We start from the raw sequence: 21,142 nt of genomic DNA, 5'->3' as shown, positions 1-21,142 counted from the left end.
AAAAGGAAAAATACAAAATAGACAGATTCTCTGTGAAATGAAACTAAGATAAGGTTGAACATCTTGGTTCAAATTAGATAAAAGAAAAGAAAATTTCCATTACAAGATCTTAAGAAATTAGACTATCTACTCAGATTCTCCTTTTTTTGTTTCTTTCTTTCATTTAGCAACACTAACTTCCAAAACAAACCTTTTCTTTGCCTGGAAAGTTGTCCTTAAATTATAGTACGTTATTCTAAATTTAAGTCTCTTCTCCACAACCACTTACTTTGAGCTTGAATTCCTGTCTTTCTGAGACAAGAGTATAGCATCAATGGCTTCTCTTACTTGAGAAATATCGGGAGCTTTCCCACCTTGGACAGGCCAAAACTCATCTGTTGCCAACACCTGCATCACAAATCACAATACAATTGTAACTAAAATCGCCCCACTTATCAACTCTCAACTCTCTATGATTAATTCAGGCTGATGACTAATAGACAAAGATCAATAAATCAATGATCAGAAGCTGAAATCACACCTTCACTTGCAACTGAAGAAACTTGACGTAGCTAATGGCTTTCTCCAGCATGGTAACCAGATCAACCTGTGCAAGACAAGGATAAAGATCATTTCCAGCTTTAACTATAAACAAATTGCAATTTGAAATATCACATCAGTAGTAACAGTGACTCACCTTGGAGCCATTGGGTACCAGTTCCTGTAGTATCTTCAGCCGCTCACTGATCCTCTCACGTCGATTCTGGGTAACAGACATTCTCTCAATGTTATTATTCATTCTTAGTTTTGCTTAATTTGCAATCAAACTTTCTCAAAAGAAAAAACAAGTCCACTTGAGATCGCAAGAAACCTTGGCTGCAATACTTTGAGGGTCCTTTGATGGTCCTGACTTAGTTTTTGCCTTGTTAGCTTCGTTGGAGCATTGTTTCTTCAAAGCTTGATTGCTCTCTCCCTATAAACAATTTTGTCAGCAGCAAATCAGAAGCTATCTTAAATGAACTGACTATTTGTTACTTGGTTTGATTGGAAAAGAAGAATATTACCGTATGGGGACGCTTGAGGCCAGCTGCTTCTGGTGATCCTGACTCCTGGATACTATCAGCAACTACAGCTGCTTCTGAGTATAACCAATCCCCATGGTTTTCTTTTGTAGCACTTGTCATGGAATTAAAATTGCTAGCAGTTTCAAAGCAGCTGAAATCTTCCACCACTCGAGGATCGGTACTGCTCTTCGGATTCGCCTGATTCCACTGGTAATTCTGATTCAAACTGCCCCCCCATATTGAGTACTCATCTTTGTGACTACTAGTTTTCAAGTAAGTGTTTTGCAGAACCCTCTCATTTTGCTCAAAGCTAAGCAGAGATCCATTAGTCCCATTCATGAAGTTATCATACCCGTTGCCCTTGAAGTTTATCAAAGAATGAACTTCCTCTGGGTGATAGTTCACAGGCCGGAACGCCAAACCATCAGAATTCACACTGCTTGGAGAAGAAAATGAAGTAGAACTACTCATGGAAAAATTCTTGACAACCCCACCAGGCTTTTCCAAGCCACCTCCTCCTTCAAATTTGTAAGGCTCAGGGGAGGAAACATCCCCCAACAAGTTTCCACTAAAGGCAGTGGTTTGAACTGAGCAGAGAGGGTCCTTGGCAAGTGCCATCGAGAGAGTGAATAGAACTAGACTAGAACTATTTGGACTAGTTCAAGCTGTAGGCATATGCAGAAAGACAAGAGCCCTACAAGGGCCTATTTATGTAGAGGTTCAAAGTAATGGATTAAATATTAACGATGATGGGCTTTATTGCATTTTTAAACAAGAAAGGGCAATTAAATATTGGATTGAAAATACTTATACTTATCGGAACAAGAAATCTGTATTAAGTATTGCATAGATGTAATGAACTAGCAAACTATATAGATATGATATGAGTGTATCGGGATTGTTAGCTGGCAGAGGTTAATATAGATTGGAAGATTAAAAAAGAAGACAGCAGAGAAAAAGAATGCAAAGCAGCATAAGCTTCGGCGGATTTTTCTCCATCCCACGTCTATCAGATTCCCATATTTTGCTATTTAGTTTTTCACACACTTTCAAGGAAGTTGGCAACTAGTTTTGACGGAGGTTGCTTCCTTCACTCCTTCCAACTTCACTTGTGCACGTGGATTTCTACTGTTTTCTTTACAATTTTATGGTTCATGCTGGCTTGTAAGTTAATCAGGCAAGGATCCCATGCTCATCTTATCTAGCAGTACTAGGCTCTTTGATTAGCATAGTGCTTCATATATCTGGCAAAGTCTATAGCTGCATCTATAGCTGAAGATTTTGTTGTACTTCCAGTCCAGAGTTTTCGAATCTGAACTCAATAATTTGGTCACTAGAACAGAATATTAAATCACTTGAGATCATGAATTAAGGTTTCTCTTTATTATAGGATCTACTAAACTATAGGCCTTAATTTAAATATGAAACCAACTAATTAAAATTATATTATCATTGATTATCATATCTAGTTTACGTGTAGTATAAATAGTTCTCTAAATTTAGTATAATTTATATAACATCTTTCAAGAAGAAATTCGAAAATCCCATTTTACATTTGAAAAATAATAAATACATAATTATATATCAGATTCAACATTGTATATCACCTATACGAAATTATATACAATTGTTTCTTTTGTTTTTTCCTTTTTAAGCTACAAAAGAAAGCAGCACGACTCAAACAGAAAACCTTTAGGTGGATAATTTTTTATTGTTACCACCTCAATTAGGCCTATGGTGACATTGATAACTCTTTTTTCTTCATTAACGAGATGTTCAACTTCAAATATCAATATCCCAAATGAATTAGTTCATTTCTATAAACTCTTTCCTTTATTCGAGAGATGTACTAAATCCAATATCAAAAAGAAATTTCTTCATTATATTTAAAGGAATAAATGATAATTTATTACTTAATTGATATCGATGTCAACAATTGTTTAGATATAAAGAAAGAGTAAAAGGAAAAAGAACTCCAACACTACGCCTTGGATCATCAAATTAATAGCAGAGCAAAGAGTAAAGATAAAAAATGTATTAAGCTTTTAATAAAATATATTATAGTATTTAATTAGAGTCATACTAGGTAGTTAATTATAATTAGATTATGAATGTCATTAGAAAGTTTAGTATCGAAAAAATACCAATTTTCCCCCCAATATTAACATTTTTTTGTAGTAATTCAGACAGCATAAATCATTTGTTTATAAGGACATTTGTTTTATTCATTAGCAAAAAGGTCAACTGATCAGAGTCCTTGAAATATAAGTTAAAAAGCTTCAAGGTAGAAGCTTTTTATAAAGATATATTGGTATGCTATATATGTGAAGTAGCATTTTTAATTGTAAGTGCTTTGCCTTCAGTTTTTTTTTTTTTTCCCTAAGAGGTGGAATACGCGTTTATAGATAACATTGCAGCTAAGATGCAATTACTAATGAATAAAACTAGTAGTAAGCATGGAACCCTCTTAGCTGGACTGTTTCATAGTTTATCGTCTTGGATTATGAATCTAAGGGGCAACTACTCCCTGTGTGAACCTTTTATGGTACAGTACCCTCAAACATAAGCGTAAACAAACCAAGTACAAAAGTCATAATGTAACTCTGATCTATTCTCATGTACTCCAAATCAATATGAACAATGAAAGCACACTCATAGAGAACAGAGATTCGAGTTTGAATTTTAAGATGAAAGCGGCAAGGTTTAAAGTGTGTATATGTTCTTTGTTTATTTTTCAAAAAACAAAATTGTTATTGTTTTTCATTTTTCGCAAGTATATACACATACGTTACAGGCATTTATGCGTTTGTCACTTCTACATGTTGTCTGTTTAGTTTGTTCCGTCAATGTGTTGCTATTGACAACATATGAGATCGATAAAAATATATTACTATAAAATAATTATAATAAAAAATATTTAAATTTAACCCTGACCATTTACAGTTGGTAAATTCAACAATAGCAAAAGAACTATATATGTTATATTAGATATTTAATTTTTCTTTGAGTTACATGTGTAGAGATAAAAGAAAGTAAGATTTTGAATTCTGAATTTTTCTTGAATCTCAATCCTATTAAATATGAATAGTAACTGTTAAAATAAGTTTAAGGTATGAAATATTAATGTATGCACACACACACACACGAGAATATGCATAAAGCTCTCAAAGGATTATAGTAAAGCAGATAAGATCATTGGCTTGATTTCAAATACTTGTTTTTTATTCGGATATACACATACAATTGCCCAAAATATAAAATAAAAATTATTTAATTGTATATGAATAAAAGGATATTTTGCATTTATTGCAATTAATGAGATGTAATGTGTTATATATGTTTCTTTGAACCCGATGAAGATTATCATCCACATGTTCAGTTTCATGGTCCAGAGGAAAGGAGGAAAGCAAATCTGGCCTCGAGAGAAGATCATTTCCATGATTTAAGGGAATTGTTGCTGTCCTTATACCATGAATTTGGAAACTCTTAAACTCCAAAAATATCATGGTGGCGCATCACCATGTCAACATTTAATGAGGTTTTAGTCTATTTTTTAATTTCATAAAAATAAAAAATAATAACTAAGAATTTCATAAAAAAAAGAAAAGCTACTGCTTTAGACTTGAAGTTATTATGATTTTATAAAAGGGAGAAACATATTTGAATTTGAAAAATACTAAAATATTCGACAATATGATTGCTTCAATATTACTCGCAAAAAATATAAATATTCAAGAATTTATCATTTATTATCTCTATTTTATTTGTGAGCAGTCAAATTATCTGAGGGTTCATTAGACCTCAATCGTCCTAAAAAAATCTTACTCCTTAATCATTTTTTAACAAGGAATACGAATTCAGTGAGACACCTTATGAATATTTTTATCCTTTCACCTTTTGGATAAGATGATTTTCAAATTTGTCTAAAAAATTCTTTAATTAAAATGGTTAATTGTATTTTATAATCACAAATAGTTTAACTTCCTGTATTGAAATTTACGCTTCTGTTTATGCGGTGCCTTTACTTATGAAAGGGTTCAAAGATTGAAAATATTCTACAAATAAAGAAAAAGAATGAAATATTCGTCATTATTAAGAAGGATAATTAATGTTACTAAAATATTTAACCAACATTTAAGGAAGTAAGCCAGCCAAGACAGAGAATGCATGTGCATAAAACAAAATAAAATAACCTTTTTAATCCAGGTGTTGATATGTGAAGAACCCGTAAGATGCTCAGAAGAGAAAATTATTTTTCAGTCATTAATTGAATTCTTCAAAATTTTCTGTTTTAATCACTTAATTTTAAAAAGTAAAATTTGATCACCAACATTTATAATTTTTATTATTTTGATTACTTATTGTGATAAGAATTTCTCACATAACATTTTAGGTTGACTAAAATAAAAAAGTTGGATTTCTTTCGAAAGGAAAAAATAATTCACTCTAAACAAAACCTTCCCAATGTTTGTGCCCTCTTCGGGAATAAACGCTCCGTAGTTTTGGCATATCCTGCTTATTTCCCATACCCATTTCAAATACAATGATGAAGCTTCAGATTAAAGACCTGCATTGGGAATGAAACAGGCTTCGTTTTGGAAGCTATCATGGCAGGAGGTTTCATCGTGCCCTCCCAATTTGATGTTTGTCAAAAGGGTTTTATTAATAATTATCTTAAAAATTATTGTCAAGGTTATTATAATATAATTATAATATATTTACCGAATGAATCGAAAATTATCACATTCATTATCATTGTAAATATAGTATTATAAATATGAGCAATAGGTAATCAAGAATATCAGTTGAATGTTCCAAGGAAAGCAAAAGAAAATGGAATGGAGAAGCCTTCGTCCACCAAAAGTATAAAAATGATGTCATGACAATGAAATAGTCAACTTCCACTAGCACTCCTCTACGGAAGACAAAATTATCACGGAGATCTGGATAAGACAAATGTTACTCAAAGTCAGATAATCAACCAACCCAATAAAGTAAAGTGGTACTAGCAAACATAAGGCAGGCTTGCTGAAACAAAATTTCCATATTTGAGCCAAGGCAACAGCTTAACCAGGTGCATCAACTTAATGTAACAAAAACTTGTAGTTTGATTTCGCAATAATAAGTTGTATTTTTTTCTCACTTCAGCCATAATAGCATCAGACAGTAAGCAAAATAAGTGTGCAACTAGTTAATAAAAGCTTCTTAGCTGGTTTGATAGTAGACAGATGTTTCAAAAGACCCTAGGGCTGAGGTTCAAGTTAACAGAAAATAGAACAGAGAAATACAGTCAATCAGCTGCTATGCTACAATGGTATACATCTTATATTACATAGACCAAGACCAAGGTTTGTACTAAACCTAACGAAGTAATCACTACAAAAAACAGGAGGCCATTAGCAAGGTTCATGAGGCCACTGAACATGGTACTGCTTGATTCAATGAAATACCAGTAACAACGAACTTGCAAATTTCAGTACATGCTTGTACACACAGCCACACATCATTCTTTAAAGGGAGGAAAGGGGTTTCATGAAATGGTAACTTTTGAGTAATAAAGTTATATAAAGTAACATTATTCTCTAAGTGATAATGCAAATTAAATTATATACACCAAAACTAATCAACTGACATACAGTGAAATCTTTTCCAAAAACAACCTTAGTCAAAACATAGAGAAAGACAAACCAAAACTTACTGAGTATCAACACATTTAGCCTTTTTCTTTTTCCTGCGTCGCTTTCTTGAAGAGCTTTCACCAACAGCTGAAGACTGTGCAACAGCTGTAGGCACAAAAACAATTGGAAGATCAATATGTTCAGAACCTTCTTCTAATTTTTCAATTTTGAACACATGGTGAGGACGTTTTGCCCCTGAGCTTGACGGTAGAATTGCAGTAGTTGACACACTGTTAGTGACTAGAGCAGTTTCAACCTCTTCATTCTTATGTATCGATGTGTTTGCTCCAGCAAGTGTAGTGCCAATATGAGAAATGCTTGAATCCTTGACTTTATTTAAAGCGACATACAATTTAGCTTTGGACTTGATAATCTCTGAAAGAAATGTTCCATACCTAGAATCATCTGCATTATTGGTCCAACTACTTAATATGTGGCTTGAAATCAAAGTAAATGTAAGTATATGTGTATGTATGTGTGTGTTTGTGTTTTTCAAAAGAAGAGAAAGAAAGATACCGAGAAGAGAGAGGAGAGTAGCACGTGCCGCTAATTGTTCGGCCTCTTTTTTATTCCTACCAGTTTTGCCACTATAAGTCACACCATTAAAAACTAAAGAGGATACAAAAAGAGGAATCAATCCTTCTGACTGAATGGTATCATAGGATGGCATTTCCATATTCATCTTGACAGCAAATTCGTTCAAGATAGACTTGCAGAATACCGTATCCTAGAAAACCAGCCACCAAGAATTTAGCAAAACATTATAAAACAAGTAAAATGAAACTATTTAAGGCTGTTTAATTTTATAAAGCATTTTCCATTTTCTATTTATATTTACACTCGAAATATGAACAGTAAGAAAAAGAGTCAGTCATTATGAAATGACCTTCCTCAAAAATAAAGGGATTTCTAATGTAGTTAAAAATTTGGAAAATAATTTAAACTAATTTTTCCAATATCTTAGAAATTCAAAAACAAAGGTTTCCACCCTTAGTTGTTATACTCATTTTGCTGATCAATTATAATGGAAATATGGAGATGGAAAATGGAAAAAAATTTCTAAAACTTAATGGGCTTCGCTTTTTTTCTTTCCCATTTTACTTTCTGCGGGGAAACATCTTTACTTATTTGCACACACCATATTGTTGTCTCACTTCCAAAGTTTATCTACTCAACAGTAAAAATTCCTATCATATTTCCTACTAAATAGTAAACAATTACTAAAGATAAAGAAATCGTAGAATTAGGGATAAAAATCTCACGCCATCAAAGTCAAAAATCAAAATACCTTTCTTAAACTTTGCCCATTTCTTTAACATGGAACAAGATACGAGACAAAGGAACCAAAGGTCGTACCAATTTGACAAGCTAAGTTGCAAGATAAACAAACCCTAATGAATGACCCACAAACATTTAAATAAAGAAAAAGATGCAGTTGTAATTTGCACCCAAAAAACCAAAAATTCCAATATAATGCAACAAACCTCACGAATGATAGGACATCCTTCATCTTTTATCTTCTTTGTTTAATTTTATAAAACATTTTCCATTTTCTATTTATATTTACACTCGAAATATGAACATTAAGAAAAGGGTCATTCATTATGAAATGACCTTCCTCAAAAATAGAGGGATTTCAAATGTAGTTAAAAATTTGGAAAATAATTTAAACTAATTTTACCAATGTCTTAGAAATTGGAAAACAAAGGTGTCCAACCTCAGTTGTTATTCTCATTTTGCGGATCAATTATAATGGAAATATGGAGATAGAAAATGGAAAAAATTTTCTAAAACTTAACGGGCTTCGCTTTTTTTCTTTCCCATTTTTACTTTCTGCAGGGAAACATCTTTACTTATTTGCACATATCATATTGTTGTCTCACTTCCAAAGTTTATATACTCAACAGAAAAAATTCCTATAATATTTCATAAACAATTACTAAAGATAAAGAAATCGTAGAATTGAGGATAAAAATCTCATGCCATCAAAGTCAAAAATCAAAATACCTTCCTTAAACTTTGTCCTTTTCTTTAACATGGAACAAGATACGAGACAAAGGAACCAAATGTTGTACCAATTTGACAAGCTAAGTTGCAAGATAAACAAACCCCAATGAATGACCCACAAACATTTAAATAAAGAAAAAGATGTAGTTGTAATTTGTACCCAAAAAATCAAAAATTCCAATATAATGCAACAAACCTCACGAATGATTGGACATCCTTCATCTTTTATCTTCTTTGTTATACACTCTAGTGCAACTTTGGCAGCATCTTGTTCAGCTGCTTTTCTATGTGAAAAGGTATCCGGAGAAGAATAACTTGTTCCATCAACTACTACAGTAGACCTAAACCTTGGAGCATGCAAAGATCCTTCATTAGTAGTTTGATATACTGGGAGCGGTATGGATGATCTTTGAGTATGCTCCTGCAAACGATTCTTATGCATCAAGGGTTCTGGAGCCCCTAAACATAATCAATGCACAAATTAGTAAGGAGTGCCTACTTTTAAATAAGTAAAGGCAATAGACTCAATCAAAATATTGCTTATAAGCAAGCCAAGTAAATTAAACTATGTAACATGAATTTAACCAAAAAATGATCTTAGACAAAAATTATGAAAACACGATACAGAATATCAAAGGTGCATAATAGAGCTTAACATAAAGCTTTTAAGTGTAAGTTGAATAAGAATGAAGTATCTCTATCTTCAAGCGTAATTCACTTAAACTTAATTCAATGAGAGAAATACCCAAAATACCACAATTCCAAAAGGACAGTAAAAGCAGCCTACATTGACTATTTTAATGTTTCATACACAAAAATTCACAGCCCACTTGGGTGAAACTAATGGAGAAAAGATACTTTTCGGTCATTTGTGTTGACAGGAACAGAGGGGCAGTATTGGAGCAATGTTTGGAAGCTTCTGAAAAGGAAAAGGGAAAGAGATTTGGAAAGTTCTTTCACTTCTAAACAGGCAAACTCTTCAATACGCTTACACTACTGAAGCCTATCTTTACTGTCAGATTATTTTTCAAATTCTACCCTTATGATTCCCTCTTGTGTTCAATATTAACCTTATATCCTCACTCTTTTCCAACTTGGAATGGTAGCTAGTTTTACACCTTCCCCTTCCTAGCCTTCTATAATAACATCCAAATAAAAAGATGGTTATCTGCCATTTCACCTCCTTTCCCTATTTGCTTATTCTTCCTTAATAGGCATAGTCACTCGACTCTTGGCTTGCCGGGCACAAAGCACATTTGCCAAGCGTCATCCGTTGCAAAGACCTTCCAAAAGTACAGTCCCCTTTTTAAGCAGCCAAAAAAATGGCATTTTAAATTTCCCAAAAATGCTAAAATAGGTTTAAATTAACATTAAGTTTTAGTTGAGATTTCCTCAAGTCCCTCAAGTCTTACTATAACATTGAAAACTTTAAATATTCAAGATTTTTATAGTTCTAACTATTTAAACCCATATTTCTATGTAGTTAATTAAACATAAATGATCATTAACCGTAGATACCATCAAAGTTTAAAACCCTAGCAGAATTAACACCATTCCAAACACCCAAAAACAGCAAAAATTAAAATAAAAAAATCTAATCAACCAAACATTTTTCAAACGCATTAAGAGAAATTAGTTACACCTAAGATAAAAAGCCCAAACTCTTTAAAACATGAAGCAAAATATCGACATTATCCAGCAAAAAAAAAACAAAATCTTTAGAGAAAACTACCCACAAAAAGTTCAAATGTAATACTTACTAGAAGGATTCGGAGCCGAAGGTTTATTGAAGAGTTTGGATTCGAGAAACGCTAAAATGGGATTCTCCATTTTTTTTATTTTGCTTTTAGGGCAGTAGCAGATTTTCTCCACACTTCACAATGGAGGCCGAACTTATTTTTAAGCTGCCCAGGATGCCGAGTGCCGACTGCGTTCAGTAAGGGTATTTACGTCAAAGTGCTTGCACTTTGTCTTTTAACAACCGGTTAAACAAGTTGCACAAGGTAACACGGTTTTTAAATATTAACTTGCTTAGACAGCGCAAAGCAATTAACCTGTTCAAGCATAATATTATTAACATAATTAATTTATTTAAAACTCACATGATTGCTTTATTTAAACATAACTAATCTATTTAAATATAAATAATATATTTATTTTATTAATTTTTAAAGATTAATATTTTAAGACATAAAACTAAAAAAATAATAAATTATTTTTTATTATATCCAATCAAGTATTTATTTTTTGAATTTTCGTTAAATAAGTTTTTTATCTAAATATTAACCAACTACGATTAATCAAGTTATGATTGCTAGTATAATGCCACATGTTAATGGCGTGACATATTAACATATTATTTTGATAGATAACATTACTACGTGATAAATAATGTGACTAAAGATTTAGTTAAGTGGAAGGCAAAAATGAAAGAAGGCAATACTAACGATAACAAATTATATAATGTGGGCATTTTAGTTATTTTAAAATCTATTAACGATATTTGAAAATTTGGAGTGAAATGTTTATTTTCAATATTAATAGATTAAGAGTGAATTATGGTCAAAACCTAAGAGTAGGAGTATTTTACTAAATTTTAAAATAGTGCGAATGTTTTGTTTGATTGATTATTTGTTTTTGGATTAAATTATGTAATTATTTTATGTACTTTATAAAAAATGTAGATTTAATCTATATACAATAATTTGGTTAAATTGAGTGCTTGTACTTTTTCAATTTATTAATTTTAACTCTAACTCTAACATTATTAAATTTTTACTATTAGATATGTTAAAGCCACATTTTAATTAAATTGATGCGATGATTTTTTATTGATATGGCGATTACTATGTGCTAACATGGCAAAAATGTTGACCTAAAACTTGTTGACATAACAAAATTGCTAACGTGGCAATTGCTGACAAAGAGTTTTTTGAAATTAAATTTTCATATTACTTCAAAATAATATATAGATGTTACAAATAGGTTGATGAAATGGTACAAAGATTAATAAACATATTCACACTTTTTTTAGCAGCAAGAAATCAAGGTCAAATTATATAATTAGTCTTTGTACTTTATTAAAATGGTAGATTTAGTTTTTATATAATAATTTGTAAAAATTGAGTCTCTATATTTTCTAAAATTAACAATATTAGTCTAATATACTAAAAATTTTATATTATTTATGTTGATATGACATATAATTATGTTAATGTTACATTTTTTTGTTGATATAATATTGAATTTGATGACATGATAATGATGATGCGATATTTTACAAATGATGTAATAAGGATGTTGATATAGTATGACCAAACACTAATATGGATATTATAAATGTAAACATGGAATTATCCAATATGAGCTAATAGTTTTAAATAATATTGGAGAAGAAACAAATCAAAAATATGAATAAGTTTTTGAGATTTAGGGAAAGAGTGTTTTGAGATAAAGAAGAATTGAATCTTTATACTTCATAATTTAAAATTATGAAATAGATAGAAAATATCACATCATCATTAATAGATTATTATATTTAATATCATATCAATAAAAAAATATCTTATGACCATGAATAATACAAAAAATTCAATATTGTTAATAATTGGATGGACAATTTCAATTTTCAAATATATAGAAACTCAATATTTATAAAGTATTGCCCAGAGAGTAGATCCATCACTTTGTCAATGTATAAGGATTAATTGCATAATTTAACAAAGAAATCAAAACCTATGAGTTAGTTCGGTTTTTATAATTCGATTAGTTCAGTACTTGATTAATTAATTTTGGTTAGAATGATTTAATCGATTTGATTTCTTATTTTAAATTTTTCTAACCGAAATAACCAAACCAATTGAATTGAATAATATTTAAAAGAAGACAAGTGAGCTTTGAGTTCAAAAAACAAAACAAAATTCTTCATTCTTTATTATTCAATTAAACAAACAAAATAAAAGAAAAGCTCAACAATTAAAAAAATAAAACAAAATAAATCTCAACATGAGATCTTATAAAAAATGTCACGTCCTTACATTTTTTCCTTCCATCTTCATGAGTTTGGGATTAGGTGATCGAACCGAGCTAATTAAAGTAGTTTGGTGCTCAATTTTTCAATTATTAAACTACTTCAATTCAATTTTAATTTTTTTAAAAAATTTAATTTTTTAATTTTAAAATTTTTAAAATCGATTTTACTGAATTAACTATTTGCACATCCCTATCATAACCGTACCCACAGGCTTAGAGTTTGGAGCAACTTTCGCATCAACCTAACATAACCCTCCCACCAATATTTAGGGAAGGTATGGTCAAAATAGAACCAATTGCTGGCTTAAAATCTAGAACTAGCATACACATCGGGTATATCGCCAAACAACTTGATAATTTGGTTGATGGATTTATTTCAAGTGTTCTTCAGGCGATTCTTTACAAGCTTTGCTCCATTTTTCTTGCTTGTTAGAAGGACTTTTTATAAGGATAATAAATGTACTTCTCTTTTTTTATTTTTAAGGTAATCTGGAGAAAGGAAACTTCTTCCAACAAAAAAACAATCTCTTTTTTTTTTTTCTTTTTCCTTCTCTAAAATCTCAGCCACAATTCATTTTTCAAGTCCCTTTAGATAAAACAGAGTAGAGACTTTGATTAGATATACCCATTTCATTTTTCTGCAGTTTGATTAAATGTTGTAATTTTTCTTATTTTAGACTAAAATAATTGATTTTTTTTTATATTTGCCAAGTAATTGCCATGTCAGTACACAGTTAGCACTGCATTAACGAGAAATGTCATGTTAGTTTGGTCAAAATATTATATCAGTATACTTAATGGTAAAATTTTAACAATATTAACATTAAAAATTAAAATTAACATAATGAAAAAGCACAAGAACTCAGTTTATATAAATTATTGTTTATGAGCTGAATCCATATTTTTTATATTGTATAGAGACTAATTCTATAATTTAACTTTTATTTTTAATAGCAAATTGTAGATAGAATAACAAACAATTAGGGATACAAGCAGTGATGGAGGGAGAGGGTGATCATCACCTTTCAGTTTTTAATTTTTTTTTATTTTTATGTATATAATATTAAAAATATATAATTTTACCATCTCATATAAAAAGATTTATATTTGATACATAGATTATGTATAATCTTTATATCCTATCAACTCATCAAAATGTGTCACTTTATTAATGAAGTAAACTAAAAAAACTTTTAAAAACTTAAAATTAAATATTAAAAAGTTATAATAATTAATTAAATAAAAAATAAAATATTGTCACTTTTCAATCTCTGTCAACCGTTTTTTTCCTTGTTCTCCCCTTTTCTATTTCTTTCTAAAACAATTTTAGATTCTTTTCTTCTTTTTAATAGATTGAGAAAATAAGATTCAAATAAATATTTTCTTATTCTTTACATATTGAGGAAACTAGATTCAAATAAATATTTTCTTATTCTTTACATATTGCGGAAACTAGATTCAAATAAACAAATCTTATTAGTATAATTTTATTTAGTTAACAATTTTGCTTATAAACAACAGGATTAAGTCCAAAATTGTTCTTTTTCACGGGCATTAGGTTTTTTCTTCCTTTGAATGCACTCATAAAATTTCAAATTCCTTCAAAATCAAAATTCTTTTGAGATTTAAGTTTATCATTTTACTAAAACCCAAAATACTAATAAATTTAAACTTGAGATGCTAAACTAAATCACATGTTTTCTTGTATTTAAACAAAAATCATTGTTTGTATGATATATTATATAAACATTTTAATTTTTAACTAAACCTCACGATTTCAATGTTTTAAATGAAAATCAATCATATTTGATAGGATATTACTAACCATTTTACAAGGATTTCAAAATTAACTATTTGAGTGAAAGTGAATTTCCCTTTACAACACCACGAGAAAGGGAAGTGTGATATGACTTCAAAGAAAAAGAACAACTTTTGGCTTAATTTTGTTACTTAGAAGCAAAATTGTTAATTTAACGAAATTTTGTTTATAAAATTTATATATTTAAATCTTTTTTTCTCACTTTTTTAAAGATAAGTGTTATCAATCTCTCTATTATGGTTTCAAAAAAAGTAAAAAAAGAATCTAAAAGTTGCTCTTGAAGTTGTAAAATTTTGCAAAATTTAATTTTAAAGGAAGAAGAGGAAAAGCAAATGATGGAGTTGAAGACACATAAAACATGAGAACAAGAAAAAGAATAATAGAGAGAAATAGAAAAGTGAAAATATTTTTTATTTAATTAATCATTATAAACTTTTAATATTTAATTTTAAGATTTTGTATTTTACCTCATTAATGAGGTGTCACATTTTGATGAATTGATAGTGTATGTACACTGCTAGTATATCAAATTAACCCTTAAATCAAACAAATTAATCTAAAATAATGGTAAGTCATTTAATTTTGACTTTAATAGCCTGGTACAACGCTTCCTAAACCCAAATTCTTTTTTTGTTGTTTTTCCTAGGCACACAATTTGTAATTTTTTTCTATTTTCTTTTTTCATGAATCACTGAAATAGTTTTTTTATCCAAACCAAATAATTGTATTAAACCTTTTAACTCACACAAATTTTAAAATCCTTAACACTTACTATTAATCTATCGTAATTTATAGGTAATGTTTTTTAATTCTCAAATCCCAATTCAATTTTAATTTTTATATTTATTTTATATTAGTAATATTTGGATTTATAAAGGATATTGTAGGTAAGTTATTGTTATGTACTTTTAATTTAATGGATACACTTTTTATTTTTTAATAAGTGAAGGTGAAGATGAATTTGAAAACATAAAATCACGTCGAGCACAACTTATGATGTGTAATATAAAAATTTAATATTAATTTTTTTTGCTTTATATATATTTTTATTGGTAAATCTAAAACCTTACTTTTAAATGGTTAATGAAATTTTATATTATAATTTAATTTTATTTCAAAAATGATTAATTTTTAGCTTCAAATCAAATTATTGACCAGATATATGATTTTGTATAATTACCCTTTAAGCACAGATCATGTAAAATCCTAGATAGGCCATTGAATATAAGTGAACTCATAAGTAAACTAATTAACAATTAAGGTTGTGATTGAATGAGATGATATAAGTGAGCTCGTAAGTAAACTAATTAACAGTTGAGGGTGTAATTGAGTGAGCCTATGTAGTGCATTCAAGCTTGGCAGAATGAAAAACTCGAGGCTCGAGCTTGGTCAATCTATAGTTTCTTATGCTTAAACTTGATTAAGCATTATTTTTATTACTTATATACGACTTGAAAAATAAGGGAGTAACTCGAACTCAACTTGATCAAACTTAAATATTATTAATTTAGATAAAGAATTCGAAACTCAACTCAAGTTAAGATTCAAATTTAAAATAAAAATTCAAAAAAAATTAAATATATAAATAAATATTACTTTGTAATTATAGGTGCCCACTCAAACAAAATATTACATAAACTTAAGAGAAAATTGTGAGAAATAAACCTCCTCATAAATCCAATTCAAAAATATCTTTCATTATAATTTTAACTATATTTAACTAATTTTTGACATAACTTGATAACAATGCCCTTTAAACAATTTCAAACAAATTAAAATGGTTCTGATTTTTCTATCTTGCCATCGAGATAAAAATTTCAAAATTAAATCTCAATTTCTCTATTGCCAAATACTATTTATCTCGCAATCCCAAAAAGTAGAGGTCTGTGTTTTAGATTTTTGGGTTTATTAATTATTCACAGAAACTAAAAGTAGAGAGGTTGAAATTGATTAGATATATTTATAAGTTAGAACATTGTATGACTTTTCTGACTGCGAGCAGATAAATCAATTAGTTATTAAGCATTGTATTATTAATTTTTAGGTATTGTGAGACTGATTTTTAAAGATATGCGTTTTAAGTTCTTAGGTTTATTAGTTATACATAGAACCTCAAAGTTGAGGAGTTGAAATCGATTAGATATATTTGTAAATTAGAACATTATATGACTTTTGAAACATATATCTAGTTGAAAGTAGATAAGTCAATTAGTTATTAAGAACTGCATTACTGGTTTTTAAGCATTGTGTCATTGGTTTTTAATTTAAGCATTCAATCTCTGATTTTGAGGCATTAAGTCTCTAATTTTTAGGCGTTATGTGATTGAGTTATAAGCATTGCGTGATTGATTTTTAAGCAATATCTAAGTCACACAATATCTAAAAACCAATCATGCAATGCCCTACTAATCAATCACGCAATGTCTAAAAATTAGTCATACAATACCGATCAACCAGTTACGCAATGCTTAAAAACTAATCACGTAATGCTCTGTTAATCAATTACGCAATATCTAAAACTCAATCATGCAATGCCCTATCAACCAACCATACAATGCCTAAAAATTTATAACGCAATATCAACAAATTAGTCAGGCAATACTTAAAAATCACCAAAACTACCAATTTTCATTTAACAAAATCAATAACTTTAAGCGCCACACCATATTCCATTTAACAACACAATTAACGAATATATTTACTTAATGAAGAATACTCAAAATGTTCAAACGTTTTTTTTCATATATCAAAAACTACTCTAAATACTTAAAATACTCAAAACGTTTAAATTTTTTTTTCTGGCAAGAAATACTCTGAAAATGAATAGTTTAATGAGAAAAGCTCAAAATATATGAATTGATTTAAGGTGCGAATTTAAACATGGATCGATTTTATTAAAAAAATTATATTAAAAATTAATTTTTTTATTAAAAATAATTAAAATTATAAAAAAATTATTTTCAAAATACTTTTCTCATTTATAAGAGATATTTGTTTAAAAAAAAACCCCAAACTTAAAGTCAAGCGGAACTCTTACTCCCATACTAGGGAGTTTGAGCCGGACTCTGCAAACAGTCGAATTTGAATATAAGGCTGAATTTGATTAGCCGGGCCAGCTTGCAGCAAAGCTTTCAACTTTCCTCTTTCCATCCTTCTTCCAAACCCCCACCCCTGTCAACTCCGCTACAAATCTCCCTTCAATTCCACCCGTTAAACCCAAAACTAGACCAACCTAATCCCTGAAAATGGCCAAAAACAAGAAAAGATCACATTCCCACCGCTCCCCTTCCCCGCCGCCTCGGAACCCCACACCCCCAAGACAACCGATTTTCCCTTCCTACCAAACAACCCCAAACATCCAGCCCAAAGTCAAACTCCTCTGTGAAATCATCTCCACGACGCCTTCGTCCACAGTCGAAGCCCTACTAGAAGGCGCCGGCCTCCGCGTAACCCAACCCGACGTCGAAAACGTGCTCAAGCTCTCCTACTCTTTCCCCTCCCAAGCCGTCAAGTTCTTCCGTTGGTCAGGCTACCAACTACAACACCAACATTCTCCTTACTCCTGGAACCTCGTCGTTGACTTGTTGGGTAAGAACGGTCTCTTTGATGCAATGTGGGACGCCGTTAAGTCCATGAAAAAAGAAGGGATAGTTTCTTTGGCTACTTTTGCATCTGTTTTTAGTAGTTATGTTAGTTTTGATAAAGTTAGGGAAGCTATTTTGACTTTCGAAGTGATGGAACAGTATGCCTGTGTTAGGGATATTGTCGCTTTGAATTCTTTGCTTAGTGCTATTTGTAGGGAAGGTAAAACTATTGATGGCTTGGAGTTTTTGAGAGTTATTAAGAGTAGGATTAGGCCGGATTCGGATAGTTTCGCGATTTTGCTAGAAGGGTGGGAGAAAGAAGCGAATGTTAGTCTTGCAAAGGAGACTTTTGAAGAGATGGTTATGGAAATAGGGTGGGATCCTGGGAATGTACCGGCTTATGATTCGTTTTTGAATACTTTAATTAAGGGGAAGGATGGGATTAATGAGGTTTTGAAGTATGTTGATGTACTGCAGGAGAAGAGGTGTTCTCCGGGGATGAAGTTCTTTAAGGAAGTACTGGATGGTTTTCAGAAAGTTGGTGATGTTAGAGGAGCTGAGTTGATTTGGGAGACAATGGTGGGGAAGGTTGGGATTAGGCCAGATACAGAGATATATAATTTGATGATTGCTTTGTATTCTTCTAAGAATTATATGGATATGGCAAAGAAGATGTTGGATGAGATGGTTTATACTGGGGCATTTCCAGATTTGCAATCATATAATTTGCTGTTTCATTTGTTGATTAAGAATAGGAAGCTGAAGGATGCTTCAGTGCTGTTCAATGAAATGGTTAAGAATGAGTGTTTTCCAAGTAAAGCAAATTGTATTGCAGCAGTTAAGATTTTTATTGACATTGGGGACCCTTATGTGGCTATAAAAGTTTGGAAATTCATGATAGAGAATTATGATTCTGAATTGGAGGAGACTGGAAATTTGTTGGTTGTTGGGCTTCATGATGCAAAACTGCTTCCTGAGGCAGTTAAGTATGCTGAGGGTATGATCGAGAAAGGAATCAAGGTCACATATGCCACGTTGTCAAAATTGAAACAGGGTCTTAGCAAAGCTAGAAAAGAAGGGGTATATGAAGAACTTTTAAGAAAGTGGAAATCCTCTTAGGCAGGTTGAAATTGCTTGAAATATATCTTAGAAACAGTGCCTGATCATGTTGTGTATTGTTTCCCATTGACTGCGTGGCCTGCACAATTTTTTCGTCGCAGAAAAATTTCAGTATATATTATCTTTCTTTTGTATATGTGATAAATAAGATAAATTTGCTCTATGGATAACTAATGAATAAGTTCACACATTTAATGCCATCTGCCTAATACTAAACCATTTTTATGGGGCAGGACTCAGTTTCCTGGTTTAGTAAAGTCTCATTGAAGGTCCTAAACACCACAGTTTTTATTTCTAGAGAATCGGAAGTTTTGATTTATGGCTTACTGCTACATGCTTAATGGTGTTCATGCATGTGCTGTTGTGCCCAAGTTTGTAATATAGCAACGTATTTGAAAATCATAGCTATTTTAGTTGTGATTAGAACATCCTCTCTTCAAGTTTCTCTTAATTTTTAGGCAATGAATCTGGTGGTTTATTCAAGTTTTACTCAGATAATTGTTTTATAGATATGAGTGATTAAACTCAGTTAACACAGATTATCATATCAGATCTGATAAGAACTTCCTGCTGACACTGCCGGAAAGTTTGCACGGAAGTACGTTTGAATTTGTTTCCATGAATATTGAATATCGATCTTGTGATTTTAGCAGAGGTATTATTGTCTATGTTAATCTTTGTTTCTATCGTGACACAAATGAAAAAGATGAGTTAAGAGAAGATTTAAGAGACCTCTTGCTATACAGACAATTTATGGAAATGCTAATTCATAAGTCCTAATCCTTTTCTTTTTTTGGCCATTAAAGAATGGTATTTCAGTGTACCAAAGTTTTGCAAGTTTCCAGGCCCATATTGAGTATAAATTATATAGTTTTTTTCCTTTCAGTGGAAGCACAAATAATGGAGATTTTGTTTTTCTGTTTAAGGGGAAAAAACCAAAGAAGATTAGAACTTAATTTCTCGAGTGAAGAAACACATATACTAGGTATTGACCTAAGTAGACAAATAATTATAGAATTAGGTCAGCAAAAAGGCTGAGCAGTATGCCCATTTTCATTTGGGACTGGCACCAGGGTAGAATGGGAGAATGAGAATTGAGAACCAGCTTAATGGCCCAAAAATATTAAAAGAAGCCCAAGCCCAATGCTTCGGAAAGGTCCTCTTAAGTTTATGCTTTGCTCATAGTTGTCTTTTTTATCCTTTACCATTTTATATTTTGCTACAAAATAAAACTAAATAAAAAATATAGTTATGTTTATCAAAATTTAACAAATTGGTTTCAATATTGCTGTTACATATAGTATATGTAGCTATTGATAATCTAAATTTATAGGAGTGAGTCATGTTATTCTGTCCAACATCTCAACTATCTAATTGTTCACAAATTAATGGTATAGAAGTAGTAAATAATAAATTTATGAGTATTTAACCTTTGTGATTAGTTAGACTATCGGATATTTTAACATTTTTATTGATTGAGAACATATTGGGGTCTAAGCTCTATCAATTGGTCCCAAAAATATTAAATAGGTGACGGGGCATGAATATGACGCCGCCCCAAATTAATGAAAGAAGAGAAATGGAAATCCTCCAATCTCTTTATGGTATGAAACTATAGAATGTGAGGTTGAGGTTAAATATTCCGAGTCCAAATGCTAAGAAACGCATCATGTCATGTGGGGCACCATTTTTATGCCCTGTGCCCCTATATTTAAACATTTGAGTTCTGATGACTGATTAAAGGCAAAGGGTCTTTTTAAGGTTTTAGGGACCACATCCCACTTTAGGTCTAGACCCACTTAACCATGTGATACTAGACCCTATTAAACAAGTCAAACTTTTTTTTTTTGCCATTTTTCC

The 21,142-nt window shown here is 30.6% G+C and overlaps 3 protein-coding genes across 3 annotated transcripts; 1 reads left to right on the top strand and 2 right to left on the bottom strand.

Annotated features, from left to right (window-relative positions):
• Positions 1-264: 264 nt before the first annotated feature.
• On the bottom strand, positions 265-1,661 carry RSL1 (RHD SIX-LIKE 1). The gene is made up of 5 exons (XM_021441041.1): positions 1,044-1,661; positions 851-952; positions 677-742; positions 521-586; positions 265-387 (listed from the first exon to the last, which is right to left on the bottom strand). Exons 1-5 carry the CDS (start codon positions 1,659-1,661, stop codon positions 265-267), a joined length of 975 nt encoding a protein of 324 aa, XP_021296716.1.
• Positions 1,662-5,769: 4,108 nt separating this feature from the next.
• Positions 5,770-10,626, bottom strand: LOC110425783 (double-stranded RNA-binding protein 4-like). The gene is made up of 5 exons (XM_021440784.2): positions 10,489-10,626; positions 8,925-9,187; positions 7,238-7,448; positions 6,742-7,126; positions 5,770-5,986 (listed from the first exon to the last, which is right to left on the bottom strand). Exons 1-5 carry the CDS (start codon positions 10,556-10,558, stop codon positions 5,977-5,979), a joined length of 939 nt encoding a protein of 312 aa, XP_021296459.1. The 5' UTR covers positions 10,559-10,626; the 3' UTR covers positions 5,770-5,976.
• Positions 10,627-17,658: 7,032 nt separating this feature from the next.
• Positions 17,659-19,707, top strand: LOC110425819 (pentatricopeptide repeat-containing protein At5g15010, mitochondrial-like). The gene has a single exon (XM_021440865.1). It carries the CDS (start codon positions 17,825-17,827, stop codon positions 19,280-19,282), a length of 1,458 nt encoding a protein of 485 aa, XP_021296540.1. The 5' UTR covers positions 17,659-17,824; the 3' UTR covers positions 19,283-19,707.
• The last annotated feature ends 1,435 nt before the right edge of the window (positions 19,708-21,142 follow it).

The sequence above is a fragment of the Theobroma umbraticum genome, unplaced genomic scaffold (assembly GCF_002168275.2).
Source record: "Theobroma umbraticum cultivar Fairchild unplaced genomic scaffold, ASM216827v3 scaffold_12.1, whole genome shotgun sequence".
NCBI lineage: Eukaryota > Viridiplantae > Streptophyta > Magnoliopsida > Malvales > Malvaceae > Theobroma > Theobroma umbraticum.
Note: the sequence above shows the minus strand (reverse complement) of the source record. Positions and strands in the feature narration are given on the sequence as shown.

Bases quoted from the DNA above. Each gene is read 5' to 3' on its own strand.
- RSL1 (XM_021441041.1), bottom strand. From the start codon at position 1,661: ATGGCACTTGCCAAGGACCCTCTCTGCTCAGTTCAAACCACTGCCTTT. The intron at 953-1,043 runs GTAATATTCTTC...AATTGTTTATAG, and splicing joins GCCTCAAGCGTCCCCATACG to GGAGAGAGCAATCAAGCTTT. The intron at 587-676 runs GTGAGTCACTGT...TGTCTTGCACAG, and splicing joins TGGTACCCAATGGCTCCAAG to GTTGATCTGGTTACCATGCT.
- LOC110425783 (XM_021440784.2), bottom strand. From the start codon at position 10,558: ATGGAGAATCCCATTTTAGCGTTTCTCGAATCCAAACTCTTCAATAAA. The intron at 7,449-8,924 runs GTTTGTTGCATT...CTGGTTTTCTAG, and splicing joins GATGTCCAATCATTCGTGAG to GATACGGTATTCTGCAAGTC. The intron at 7,127-7,237 runs GTATCTTTCTTT...CCAATAATGCAG, and splicing joins TACTCTCCTCTCTCTTCTCG to ATGATTCTAGGTATGGAACA.
- LOC110425819 (XM_021440865.1), top strand. From the start codon at position 17,825: ATGGCCAAAAACAAGAAAAGATCACATTCCCACCGCTCCCCTTCCCCG.